The sequence below is a fragment of the Anser cygnoides genome, chromosome Z (assembly GCF_040182565.1).
Source record: "Anser cygnoides isolate HZ-2024a breed goose chromosome Z, Taihu_goose_T2T_genome, whole genome shotgun sequence".
NCBI lineage: Eukaryota > Metazoa > Chordata > Aves > Anseriformes > Anatidae > Anser > Anser cygnoides.
Window position 1 is genome coordinate 29,310,718 of NC_089912.1, and position 14,007 is coordinate 29,324,724.

Consider the following 14,007-nt stretch of genomic DNA (forward strand, 5'->3'; position numbering starts at 1 on the left):
TTAATTGAGGCTGATTTATTTCATACTATTGATTTATTTTAACTGAAAATACAAATTAAAAAGAATAAGGACCTGCCTCAGGCTTTCTGATGGCTTAAACTTTCTGGAATTGGATCCTTAAAAGATGATGAGAAATGAAAACTAAGCAGCAGCAAGTCATATGCAGTGAGAGCATACGCAATTCACCATGAATAGCAAAAATGATCATGCCGAAGAATGAGTGTTCAGGATCATGAATCATCCCTGGTCCAATATAAGTTATGATTCAAGTGATGACTGGACTGCTTTGTGTTCAATATAGTATTTAAATGCAAATCATGTTTTGTATTTTCACAGTCGTATTCTGAATGCAGCATGACTAACCAGCTAAGGAACTTCCCAACACAGAATTCTAAAGGAATAAGTGAGGTTTTTGTCTTGAGAATGTAATGAAAGCTGAACATGACTGTCTATAGCCTGAAACATATGATTTCTGGATTTCCCTCTGGTTGTACTAATATGATTTTTTTATTAGTGTTTTTTAGTAAAATCCTAAAGGTGAAGTCATCTCTATTTAACATACACACAACTGCCATTAAACTAGACCTGTAACAAGGAAGGCAGATCATGGTTTCCAATCAAACCACCATCTTCCTTCTCTCCTTCCTCATGGTCTTTTGAAGAATGCAGAGAGCATGGATCACTTCTTATTTTGGCACCTTCATCAGCCAAGCTATGTTTTTGTTTTGATTAGGAAGAACAGATGATGCATCTGCTTATGATCATTTGTGAGTACAGGCTGAGAGCGTGAGCTATGAAGACTGTCATTGCTAGGGCAAAACGTACAGCATTCTGTACTACCTGCATTTGAAGGTGTAGCAGGTTGACTTTTGTGCATGATAAAGCTCCTGCTATATTTGAAGATGCGGTGCAGTACAGATTTTGTAGCATACTTACCTGTGTTATTGATCTTAAGGAACATTGTCCAGAAAATATGACAGTGGATCAATACGTCTTGCCAAATTGCATATTAATTTGGGGAAGAATAAAAACAACAACAGCAACAACAAAAAAAACCTTCACCCTATCCCGCAGTCAGAAGGATTTAAGAAGGTCAGGTATACTAACACTTAAGTGTTTTGTTCTACTGCCCACAAAGATAATCTGTGTGCAGATGTAGATAGAAGAACTAAGAAGAAAATCGTCTTGGTGCAGGTGAGGTTAGGAAGAGAAAGTTGAGCATGGCTTACTTTCCAAGGGATTTCACACATTGTGTTAGGATAACTGAGAATCGCTTTTCATCTGGATCTTGTTTCTTCTACAACGGCCAGAAAAAAACACAGGAACTCAGAGTACCTACTCTAGAGATTATCATTTGGTATAATTTGTTGTTGGTTCTCAATTTCAGTTATTTGAAATTTGTTAAAAAGAGTTACGTTATTTGCAGCCACTTTCTCATATCCAAGTCCTTGCTGCCGAAGCAAGCTCAAGAACAAGTGAAGAACAGTTTCTACTCTTTTCTACTCTTTGCTGCATGTCTCTGACCTGAGCATGCAAATGCAGAACGAATGAAAACAGAAGGTGCAAGACCTGCTGTTCCATTCATGGCAATTCTTACTTTCTGCCGAGTATTTTCTTAATTCTGTTCAACCACACCCAAAGCCATCGAGTCTTTTCAGTCTCCTCATTATGTTTGCCTGCCCGCTTAGAGCAGATGATAAAAGAGCAAACACAATACCCTCCTGTCAGGCTGCTGCTGACTGGAAGATTTATTTAGGGTTTGTTCTTTGCTGCAGGTAGGGGTAGAAACAGTGAAATGTGCTGGCCAAAAGAGCATTTTAATAAAGCATAGGTCTGCCACAAGGTAAAAATAGTATAGTTGATCAGCGTGGTGCTGGAGAAGGCAGAAGTTTGATTTCTGTGCGTGTGAAAGAATCAGGGTAAAAGACTCTTATGACCTGAGGCCGATGCAGTATTTTTCAGTGAGTACAAAAGAACAATGTTAATACCTATGAAAGATAAGCATTTTAAATTACCAGGTCTGGAAGACTTGCCCCCAGCTGGACTGGGTAAGACAATCTGTGGCCTAGTGATAGTCATTTTTGATTAAATTCTTAAGCACAGCACCTAGAGTGCTGGTACTTTGCCAGAGTTAAAGAAGGACTAGCAGAAAGATAACTACGTATAAACCATTTTCCTGAAGACCAGCTTCAGACAGAATAATGGAAAACGTAATGAAGGGTTTAGTCAACAGAAAAATTGAATTAATGCAAATCAGCATGGCTTGATATGTTCATAGTAAGAATGGCCAAAAAATTGCTTTATTCACTTGCTTATATTAAAAAATGTAGTTGTATAAAAATGGTAAACCTAAGGCTGAGATTAGTAAGGGTGGCTGGTTTACCTTAGAACAGCTGTGCTGGATTTTTGTTTCTGTCTGTCAGCCTTGCCAGTCTTTCGGGAAGAGTTGTGTAACAGCTGCTGAACCATTGTGGTTAATGGCCCAGCATATTAAATTAAACCGACACCTATTTCAGACTACCTTGGTAGTCAGGCAGTAATCTGCAGTGGTTTAGCAGCTGCTGCATGAGCAGCTGAGCCCTTCTCTCATCCTTGGGTGGGAACCTTGTGGAGATGGGAAGGGCAGACAGCTGGGGCTGGCACCCTTACAGCCATGCCAGTGTTAGCCCTAGTCTCCTCCAAGTCAGAACCCTTAGACTTGGCACTTTGCAAAATGTGTTTTGAAGTGTGTTTAAGCTAAACTAATTGGAAAAATCTCAGATATGCAGAAATGACTGTAATTTTTTTCCTGAATTCGGTGTGATAAGCCCACGAAGAAACAATTCCACCTGTAGCCAGCTGTGAATGAATGACTGAAAAATGACAGAATGGTAAAGAATGGTAAGGACAAGATACAGAGCTCAGCACGGGACAACTGGGTAACGCTTGTGGGTATAGAAAGAGATCGAAGTTGATAGTCTTTTCCAACTGTACTAAATTATAATCTAGATATTTATCAATTTTAGTTGCAATGATTACAAATTGTTACCTTAAGATAAACTACATTCTGAAAAATCTCCAATTACAGTGTACAGAAGCACATCTGCTTACCAGTGGTAATAAAACATTAGTGATGGTAATAAAACATTAAATTTTGTTTGCTTTTTAGAGAGTTGAACAAACATCTCTTTTGCTACTTTCAACAAAGTTTGTAATCTGTAATCAAATTACCTGGAGCCATGGTTGACATTAGTGTTGTTTGATTGACCTTTTTGAAGAAAATAGTTTAGTTTTTTGCCACTGATTTTTGTAGCTGCACAACTTAACTGTTAATAATAGTTATATATAAGTATATATGTATCTATATATCACCCTCAGGCAGCTCACGTAGGTCCCAGAATAATAATTCTATTGAAAAATTTTTAATCGAAATAAATAGGTTGTAGGGAAAAATATTACCTAGCCTTACATACAGGCAATAAAAGTTCTCTGTTGTTGAAAATGTTCATGGTAGGGTTTTATGTTTCAGATTATTCTTTAGCCTCTTCTGAAAAGACTTAAGACAAATTTGTTGTACAGAAGTTGTTTTATAAAAAACTATGATATGCTAATAATTACATTTTTTTATGGATTAAAAAACAGTAATGGGAGTCTGAAATATTTTCGTAAGAATATTTGATTATTGTATCACAAATTATTGAGCTTGGGGTTCTTAAGTAGAACTTCAGGGCTCTTGAGTACATGTGCTCATCAATTTCAAAGAAAAAAAGAAATGCTCTGATCAATAAGAAATTGTAAGTGCTGAGAAGATACTGTTGTTATTGTTTTGTTTTTGTTTTTTTTGCCTGCCTGGGATTTGAGACTAAAAAGAGCATATCTAAACTCCCAGTTCCTGGACAGCTGTTACTTGTGCAGTTTTTATTAATGTGGGAAAATGCATATCTAAATCTTAACAGTACATCTGCATAAATGTAGGCTTCTCATTAATTTTGGTTATAGAGTGTGAAAGAGTTATATCTAGCTTGAAATTCTTCTTTGTGTATATTCACGCGAACTGCTGATTCAGTACAGCATGAAATTTGTTGTCATAATTTCACCTTACTTTGATAAGGGATGGAGAAGAAACCTCTTGAAGCTGAGAATATGGGTAAGGCGCCTAGGAGACCTAGATTTTAGGTGCTTCTTATATCAAGGGAGTTAATATCAAAGTTCCTGTATCCCAGGAGGGTTGTTTCCTGGAGTAAATCTAGAAAAAGGGGTGTCTCCATGATTCCATTCAAGTCATGACCCCTCTGCAAAGAAGACAGAGTGCAAAAGGGACTTTGACTCCGAAGCGTAATAGTGAACTTCCCAAGGGTGGGTCGTGCTCCAGGTGTCATGCATTTTCCTTTAGGATGAATAAAGTAAGTGTGGAACTGGCATTGGAGCGCAGAATTCTTCCCACTCCCTTCCCCTTCACAGGGTGGTGGCTTTGTATGTGGAGCAGAGAGTCATTTAGTCTTGGTTCTTCTGATCCTGGCCCCAAGAGCCTTGAATGTGTTTCTGTGTATGTGTGCAATGGACAAACTTCAGGATGATGGGCCAAGCTTTACCATTCATGCTTTACCATGTGCTGGTAATGTGGTCTCTACCATGAAAAACAGCGTATGTGACTGTGAGTCCTCTCTGCAGAGGGCTCTCGTTCTTCCCTCATGGCAAGTGTTTCAATTACTAAGAAATTACTAGGATGGAGTAAAGTGATACTGCTCATTTCTACTGCTGCCACCAATTTTGTGTTTTAAATTTTTTTTTGTACTCAATTTATTTGGAGCATAAATCCAAGAATTGGTATCTGCAGCTGAACTCTGATGTGATGCATCTAGTTTGAGGCTGTGGGAGACAGCTATTTCTGGAAGACAGGCAGATCTTGGGGTGTGTCCTTCTTTATACCATGTTCTTAGGAGGCAGTGTAAGTGAATGTTCAGAATGACTGTTAAATGGCTTCAGTTTTGGGGTGTTAACTGAATGTCCATGGGACAGCTTGTGTCTCACTGAGCCTTGTGATTTCAGTCTGCCTGAGAAAAGTCTGGTGTTCAGCATCAGAAAGCCTGGGTGTTTGTGGTCATGCATTACCTGTCAGTTTCCTCCATTTTAAAATGAAATAATGAAGTCCTTGGTGAAATGTCTTCACATTTCATTATTTCAAAAGGTGCTGAAAGAATGAATGTAGGAGAAAAAGATACAGATGGATTGAAGATACAGGGAAAAAAAAGTACAGTACGTAGGAGAGATGAATAAAAGTATAGTGTTTTGTGATAAAGTTTAGGAATACAAGACTGGATTTCTGAATTGCTGAGTACCATTCCTTCCTGTGCAGTGAGCTAGGCAAAGATGTTGCTGAATTTACAACTTCTAATGGTAGCTCACGGTCTACGTTGATTAATGACCAATTTATAGCTGTTTCTTCTGTGTCAGTATTGTTTTTTAACATAAATATTTTTCTCCTCCTTGAGCGTTTTCCCCTCCCTGATAATAAAGCGTAGCCATGTGATTACAGCTGTACTTGCTGAAGAAGAAAGGTTTGCCCATCAAGTCTCTTCTCATGAGAGACTCTGCAGTCCCCTGATCATTTAGCATCTTTCTCTGCACCCAGTTGAATTCACTTTTCTTACCTGTACCTTGTAAAATGGCCTGATAACTCCAGGGGTCATGATTGCTTTCCAGGTGTCAGGGTCATGTTGGTAGTGCTCTGGCATACAGTAACCTGACTGCTGCGAGGTTCACGTGACTGCTCCCCACTCACTGCTTGCTTCCAAGTGACAGGATTCCAGCTCACAATTTCACCCCCTTCATACTGCACAGGTCCTCACATTCTTTATGTATTATATGTAGCCCTCTGACCTCATGAAGATTCTGGAATTCATGGCAGCAAGTTTGCTGCCACCCAGCCATTCCTGGTGCCTAGGTTTAAAAGCCAAACATCTACAAGTACCCGTCACAGACTGCTTTTGGTGGAAATTCACTGGTGACCTGGCTCCAGCCCATCAGCTTGGCTTTGAGCGCTGCCCAGTATCATCTTGTCTTTGACTTATTCCTTATCTGCATACAATCTTCCTGCTCATAACGTCATCTGATTTTACATGTGGCACCGTGTCAAATGCTTTGGTGCAGTCAGAGTAGGCCAGATGTATTACTTCTAAAAAGTAGTTTGCTGTTCCCCTCAAACATTTTGGTAGTCTGCCCTTTACAGGCAGGAAAAAAAAATACCTTGGAGGGGTGGGGAGGTGATGTTGTGGTTTAACCCGGCTGGCAGCTAAACACCACACAGCAGTTCGCTCACCCTCCCCCCTCCCTCTCTGGGATGGGGGAGAGAAACGGGAAAGTGAAGCCGGTGAGTTGAGATAAAGACAGTTTATTAAGACAGGAATATAATAATAACAATAATAATAATAGTGATAATGATAATAGTATTAATAATAATAATGTGTAAGAAACAAGTGATGCACAATGCAATTGCTCACCACCCGCTGACCGATGCCCAGCCTATCCCCGAGCAGCCGGCCCCCCACCCCGGCCAGCCACCCCTATATATTGTTTAGCATGACATCAGATGGTATGGAATACCCCTTTGGCCAGTTTGGGTCAGCTGTCCTGGGTCTGTCCCCTCCCAGCTCCTGCTGCACCCCTAGCCTGCTCGCTGGCAGGACAGAGCGAGAAGCCGAAAAGTCCTTGGCCTGGTGTAAGCACTGCTCTGCAACAATTAAAACATCAGCATGTTATCAGCGCTCTTCTCATCCTAATCCAAAACATAGCACCCTACCAGCTACTATGAGGAAAAATTAACTCTGTCCTAACTGGAACCAGGACAGGTGAGTAAATGTCTGCGTGCCCCAAGGAAGCCCAGGTGCCTTAGCCAGTGGAGTGTCAAGAGTCACTGTAAGCAGTGCCTACATGGCCCGCAGTCTGTTTTTCGGTCCAGCTTTCCATGCTGTTGCAGCCTTTTGGGTGGTGTAGGGAGGGTGTTTTTTGTAGCAGGGACCCCTGCAGCAAGTGCTGGAGTGGTGTGGCACTGGGATTGCAGAACCAAGGTGGAAACTCTGCCTTTCCCTTGTGTGGTGGTGTCTGTGCCAGCACCAGGTACTGCCCTTCGCCTCTCCTCTAATGCTTCAAGTAATAACACAGGGATATGCAGGTAGTGGATTCAGGCTTCAGCCCTGTATTCCCCCAAGCCTTGTTCTGTGACCAAAACCTTGTCATGTTACCAAAACATATGTTGTGTTGATTTTTTTGATTTTGTTTTGTTTTTGGGGAGGGGAGGTTCTCTTTAAAATTCCTGTAGTACCATGCAATGTTACGTGAATGCCGCTGTAGTGCAGAGCAGCTGCCAGGCATTGCTGCATTTCACATTTGTGCCAGCGGCCTGCAGCGCCTTACCAGCCAGCAGCAGTGAGCTTCTTGCTGTTCTCTGGCTCCCAGTTACAATACAATGCTAATTTTTATAACTACTAGAATTGGAAACATCTACAAGCTATCTACCTTTCCCCGGGTTTGTGCAGAATTGTCCTTGCATTTTATGCTCTGAAAAGAAATATAAATTATAGCTTTTAGTTTTACTAATAAGAATGCAAAAATAGTAGTTACTAAATAAATACATCCATGAAGTGGAACAGAAGCAGTCTGGCATTGTTTTTTCATTAAAACTCTCTTTAACAGCTTTCCACCTTTTAGGTGAAACTGGTGGTAAAAGCACAGAATTCATGAAATAATTCTCTCAAAGTCAGGTCTCCCTTAAAGCATGACCAAATTGTGTAAAAAAAAAAAAAAAAAAAAAATTTTCTTCAGCTTATTTATAGTGTCATGGAAATCACAATTCCATAAATGGTAGGCTTCTTCCTTGGCCTTTCTGTAATGATGACAGATGTTTAGGACACGAAGATCTGTTTCTTGAAAAAGAAAGAAGCTAGTCATATCAAATACACTACAGCTTTTGTTATTTTTCCTGTTTTCAATGGTATACATTCTTCCTTATATTTCATTCAGTTTAAATTCAGAAAAATTAATTTTCAAATTTTATATTGGGGAACTAAATGAAACCTCTTACGGTAATTTTACTTACCTTTTAGTTGACTTGATAATTCAATTAAGATTTATCTGGAAGAGCAAACTTGATTATATAAGGAGTTACACAAGCAGGAATGTCAAAGGCTTAACGAGAGTATACACAGAAAATGCTCGCTTGCTAGTGTAGTTTTCAGGATAGCTTGCAAGCTGTATTTGCAATATGTTCCAGAAGTTTAGAAAAACTGCTGAATAGGAGGTTTTAGTTGTTTCATGTTTTCCAAAGTATTGAAGTAACAATGAAAAGGAATCCTGTCCTGTGAAGTTATGTTTTTCTCTTTTGGGTTTAACATCCTGTACCTAGGAAATTCTCACTATGATGTTAGAAGGGTAACTTGTACTTACATGAAGTGGTGGGCTTCTTGTTATTCTGATGAATAAGAAATTGATCATTTTAGCTGTAAAGAGCTTTGATCATGGTTAGCCATGTTTAGTTATATTGTTTGTTAGGGGAAGAACTTCACTTTTTTGGTATTTGAAAAGTGGGAAACAATTTGAATTTTTATCATTTAGTTTTTTTCTCCTTTGTAACAGCTGAGTAATTTTGACTTAAGACTCTGTTACGATACTAACCAGAATAACGCCTTTTGAAAAGGCATGTATGACCTATTAGCACAATCACTGTAAAAACAGCATGGTTTGTGCCGTAACTTTCCTAACCTCTTGCCGTAACTTTTCTGCTGTGCAATATGACCACTTCTTGGGTTTATATTGCATGAATATTTCCTTTAATCTTCATTGCTTGGAGTTGTTTTTTCTTTTTTTTAACAAAACACTCCATTACTAGCACATTTATGCTTTTATTCTGTTAAAATTTGTCAGTATTTACAGTTCTCTTTTCACACAACATCTCCATTAATCTGGTCTGTTCTAAGGAATCTTGAGCCACTGGACTGACCACCTTTTGTTTCATAAAACCTGTAGGTAGGCGGCATCTTCTAGATATGTTTGGCAGTGCTAGTTGATTATACATAAATGATTAAATATGGTCTATTATCTCTATAGTTTTTTATTGCTAGAATTGAAGTGCCAATAAAAGGAATGTTATTACATGATGCTGTGATTTTCCTTCATGTGTTCTGGGTTTCCCTTATACCTAATGCAGTCATTAGTGAACTACCTTCATAAGCTTAATCATGTGTATCAAAGGGAAGCCCGTTGGAAAAAGCCTTTGAACTGGCATTCGTTTTAGGCACGGACAGTTTTGTTTAATGGGTTTAAATTAAATGTTTAGAAAGTTCAGTGGTAAGTGGGACCGAGAAAATTTTACAGTTAGATAAATCTGGGTTTTTTGTTTGCTTTGTTAAAATGCTCGTGTTTAGTATCTTCTCTTATTTTTTAGGGCTGAGGGTAGCCCAGGATGGCAGCAGCTTCCTATGATCAGTTGTTAAAACAAGTTGAGGCATTAAAAATGGAGAACTCCAACCTTCGACAGGAGCTAGAGGACAACTCAAATCACCTAACAAAACTGGAAACTGAGGCATCTAACATGAAGGTATTGCAAGTGCTATCTATCCTTTGTGAATTATTGTTTCTGTTGATGCCTTTTGTGTTTGATTGTGTGTGTTTCAATGGACTGGTGGTAGTTCAACAATTTCAGTGTGCTTCAAGATTCCTATAAGACTTCATTTACAGGCCGTGTAAGGGAATCAAATTTACTTAATTAATCAAATTTACTTAATAAAATGTACTGTTTTTTGTTGTGTTTTTTTTTTAATTTGGAAATCAAAATATTTCAAAACTGTTTTTAGAAGCTCCTTCAAGCGTTCTAGCTTTTTTCATGGTGTATCATAATTAAGTATTACCATTTTACCACTGCCGTACTTGCCAGCAGAAAGTCATGGGAGAGGCTGGAGACTATCAGTGTTTTAAGGTAAGTTTAATAATTTTGGGGTTTATTAGAGTTACAATATATAGCATCCCCCAAAAAAAGTTCATTTTAAAATAAGACCAGAAGCCTCTCCCAAGGCCTAAATTCATACAATAATTTCATCCAAATAATTCATACAATAATTTCATCCACATCTATCTATCTAATAATTTCTTATGTCTAGGTGTAGGCTTTCAGAGTGACCTATCCAGGACAAAACACTAGGCGAAAATGGATTTTAGACTGATTTTGATAAACTGGAAGATATATAACAGCTGCATCTGTGTGACAATGACCCTGAAGAAGGCAGAACTTCAGAAACATTCTAGCAGCATTAATAGGGTGCCCTTCTTGAGCTGACAAATCTTGCTTCTTTTTGCTAACAGCCAGCAGAACCAGAGCACTTTTGGTACCAAAGTTAATACTGTTATCTCTGCAAATGCTACTGCATAGCATAGGCTAGCTCTAAATATTAAACAACATTTGTGGACAGTAGTGTCTATCTCCTTGCATTCCCATCTTCGTATCATTGACTTACTGTTACCTTTAGCTGATCTTTATTTTTTAATACTGTAATCTGATTACTATAGCAATTAAAAAAAAAAATACTTTTAATTGAACTTTCCTTTCCTCCAGCATGTGGAATGACCTATATTCTCTGTCAGAAGGATTTTTTTAAATTCTGAATCATTGTCATTAGAAATTACAACACTTAAAAAGAACTACAATTTTTTCGGTTATATTTAAACCTTACGTTGCAGGGTAAAATGCAAATCTCTCTTCTACCTAAACTGAGATGAAGTAATAGTCTGTAACACACCGGCTACCTGAAACTGTATTTGGTATTAGCAACTGTGAAAAAGAACTGTTTGCTTGCTTAATTCTCTATCTGAAAGCTAGATCTGTTACTTACACTGTTTTTCTTAAGATAATATTATAACAAAGCTATCAGTAACTTCCCATCTCTCTCTGTCACTGCTGTCTAAAATTTCCTTTACTGCAGGGAGTGAAGAATGGGATAAATGATCTTCACAGTTTTGAAAAGGCAAAAACAAAAATACCTTTTTTCCCTTGCTTGTTCCCATACAGCTCTTTTTGTGTGTGTGTGTAGATAAATTTCCAGTGACATAGAGACAGGCATTAATGCCTCTAGGGCATTAATTCGGGATGTGGGACAGCCTTATTCCCTTACTTAAAATCTCGTGGATCACCAAACTGAAAGCGGTTCTATCACACTCTACAGAAAAGTGTTTATGCTTGTATTCCAAGTAGGTACCTCATATTTTCTCTCCTTAAATGACAAACTGGATATGAGGAATTTATCCTAAAACACCTCCAACTCAAGTGTCAAGCTCAGGGTTTCTTTTCATTTTGGAGGAAGGAGGTTGTTTAGACTAATCTGACTTTTTTTTCCCCATATTCTATCAGAAGATCCCGGGCATATCTGGTCCTCATGAGTGTTTGTTTCTGGACCCGAAGCAAGATGCCATTTCTTTCTCTTGTTTGTTTCAGACATATTTGAAAAGGATTGAAACCTTGCTTTGTCTTCCTTATGTTGAATGTAAAGGATATTATGGGAATCATCTTAGGTACTGGAGCGTGTGGGTGAAAAAGTTTGATGGGGATCCTGCAGGATTCTGTTCAGTCGGGAGACAATTTTAGTATTGTACGTTTTCAGAGAAAGTACATAGTGGCTTTGTACCACTGAAAGAAGCTGCTTTATTCATGGTTTATATGGTTCCAGTGCCATGATTAGGGATAATTGCAAGAAAAGTAATTAGAAGAAACAGGGAAGTGTAGATAGAAAGCCTCTGGGCTACCATATAAGTAGTTAAACTCCAAATACTTTCAAACTCTAGTCCTTTGGGATGGCACATAAGCACTGTAGAGCTGTAGCCACTCCTCCTGCGAAGTGCAGTCCCAAACATGAAAGGGATAAAGGGAGTGGTAGTGGGGCAGATGAGTTGTGGTTCCATGACATTATGTGCAGCAGTGTTGTCGTTGTTACACCATTCATTTTGATCTGTAGAAATATTTTGTAGTATTTCTTCAGACTGTGCTAGTATGTTTGCCTATTCTGCCTTATATTCTTTAATCAGTCATGGAAGGCAATCATTGGGAGGAGCATTTTAAAGACAACATTCAATATCTTTAAAGAAATTGATTTTGAAAGTAGTAGTGTTAAAATGTTGTGCAAGTATACCTCATTTTTATAATCTCTCCATTTCAGAAATGTAAGATAATCATACTGGAATTAAAAGCTTAACATGAGCTCATCTTTCAGCAGTAGTTTACAATAAATGCATCTGTCCTGTATTAGAACAACGTCTGCATCTGAATGCTTCATTTTTAAAGCTAAATTTCATAATTATAAGGGAAAACTGTTCTTTGCTGACCAAAAAAGAACTTGAGGGGTAAACAAAAAGATGAATGCTATCTGGGTGCCAAAATGATTTATAAAACAGTGTATACTTTGTTCTTTATTTTGTGTTGTCTTAGAGATTAACTGTTCAAACAAAAGAAATCCCTCAGAGTATTATGACTAACTTGGGAAATTCTGTCGTTACTGTTCGCTTACTGTCAGATGAAATACAGCAGTTCTGTGTGATAAAATGTTCTCTCTAAATAAACAAATAATGCTGTTTGATGGTCAATGAATTAATGATGTTGGACCATAAACTGTTCTTTTATGTTTAAGTGTGTAGGTGTAGATAGTAAGCATAACCACATAAAACACAGACTGTGGACAAATTTAGGAAAAAATGGACTAGCAAATTTGAGCTCAAAACCTGTAATATTCTTGAAGAGACAAAAAGCAGTCCAGCATGTACACAGAGTTATAGTCCAAGCTCTACTACTACTCGCCTGTAAATGTACAACTCTGTCAGAAAAAGACCTCAATTTTTAAGGCATAAATTGCGAGTGAAGACTGTCCTACCTGGTTTATGTGAAGAACAGCTGTTAAGGATGGTACATTTTTTCATATAATACTGAATTCATATTAATATTTTTCCCCATATAAGTTCTGTGTGAAAGTGGTTACTTTTAATTTAATCTCAGATATGTAAAAGCTTGCAAAAGAATAACTTCCGTTATGTTTGATTTCCATGCTTGCTCTGTCTCTGGTTGGATTTCATTCTAAAATAATAATTTTGTGTTGTCTTGTGTAAGAAAGATGCCAGCTTTATTACGTGCACTGCTCTGTGAGCAAAATGTCTTCCCTTTTGTGTTTATATAGCAAATTTAAAATTGTTTTCCGTATTATTTTCCAGCTCACTTAATGTCCTCTATACTTTGTCTACATGTATCAATACAAAATAGATTCAGATATCATGATTTTTTTGAGAAGTGTTCTAAGTAGCTGAATCTACATGGTAAAGAAACAAAGCAATGGTTAAACTTCTGTTCTATGGAATCTTTTTTTCTTTTCATGTACATAAAACACACTTTTCATATTTTTAAATTTTTTACATTTATTTTTTGGAGTTTTTTTGGCAGATCATTACCTTCATATAAATATTTTAGTTGTAATAATTTTCTGTGTTTTTTTGTTGTTTTTGTTGTTTTTATTTTTCATTGTTTGTTTACAGAATTCAGATTTAAAAGACGAACTCCTAGAGAGCTAGTTACTGTGATGTTCAGTGTGGGTCCAAAGAGTGGTTTATTTTTGACATGGAAAGTATTTGTGTTTTTTTCTGTAAATTAGCAGGGTAGTAAACCTTACGATGCTTTTTATTGGTGGATTGGAACAGATTTTGACTAAACAAAAAAAAATAGTGCTGAAATTTTGAGAATTTTGATTTTGAATATGTTTGTACAAGGTTTAGATAATTGAAAGTAGCTGCAAAAGATGCTTCAAGACAATATAATATTACCAGATTTATTTTAGGTTTGTGTATGCTTTGTGCAGTTGATTAATTAATACTTTAAATTAGCTGAATTAAAGGTCAGTGGTGTGCTATACAAGATGCCATGGTGCCTGTTCCATGTGTAGTGGTCATGCTGGACTTGTGAGAATATGGGAAAGCTTATTTCTTAAAAGAGCTGAGTGTGATTTTTAT

The 14,007-nt window shown here is 37.6% G+C and overlaps 1 protein-coding gene across 4 annotated transcripts in view; it reads left to right on the top strand.

Moving 5' to 3' along the window:
• APC (APC regulator of WNT signaling pathway) overlaps positions 1-14,007 on the top strand; it is a 90,635-nt gene that overhangs the window by 21,172 nt on the left and 55,456 nt on the right. For 3 of the 4 annotated variants that reach the window (XM_048052166.2, XM_048052167.2, XM_066988983.1), the window contains exon 2: positions 9,419-9,571. In XM_048052166.2, coding sequence (XP_047908123.1) covers positions 9,437-9,571 — 135 coding nt within the window. In that variant the 5' untranslated portion in view covers positions 9,419-9,436. Of the gene's footprint in view, positions 1-6,694; positions 6,828-9,418; positions 9,572-14,007 lie in introns of those variants that run through there. The other variant, XM_066988984.1, reaches the window with a different exon arrangement.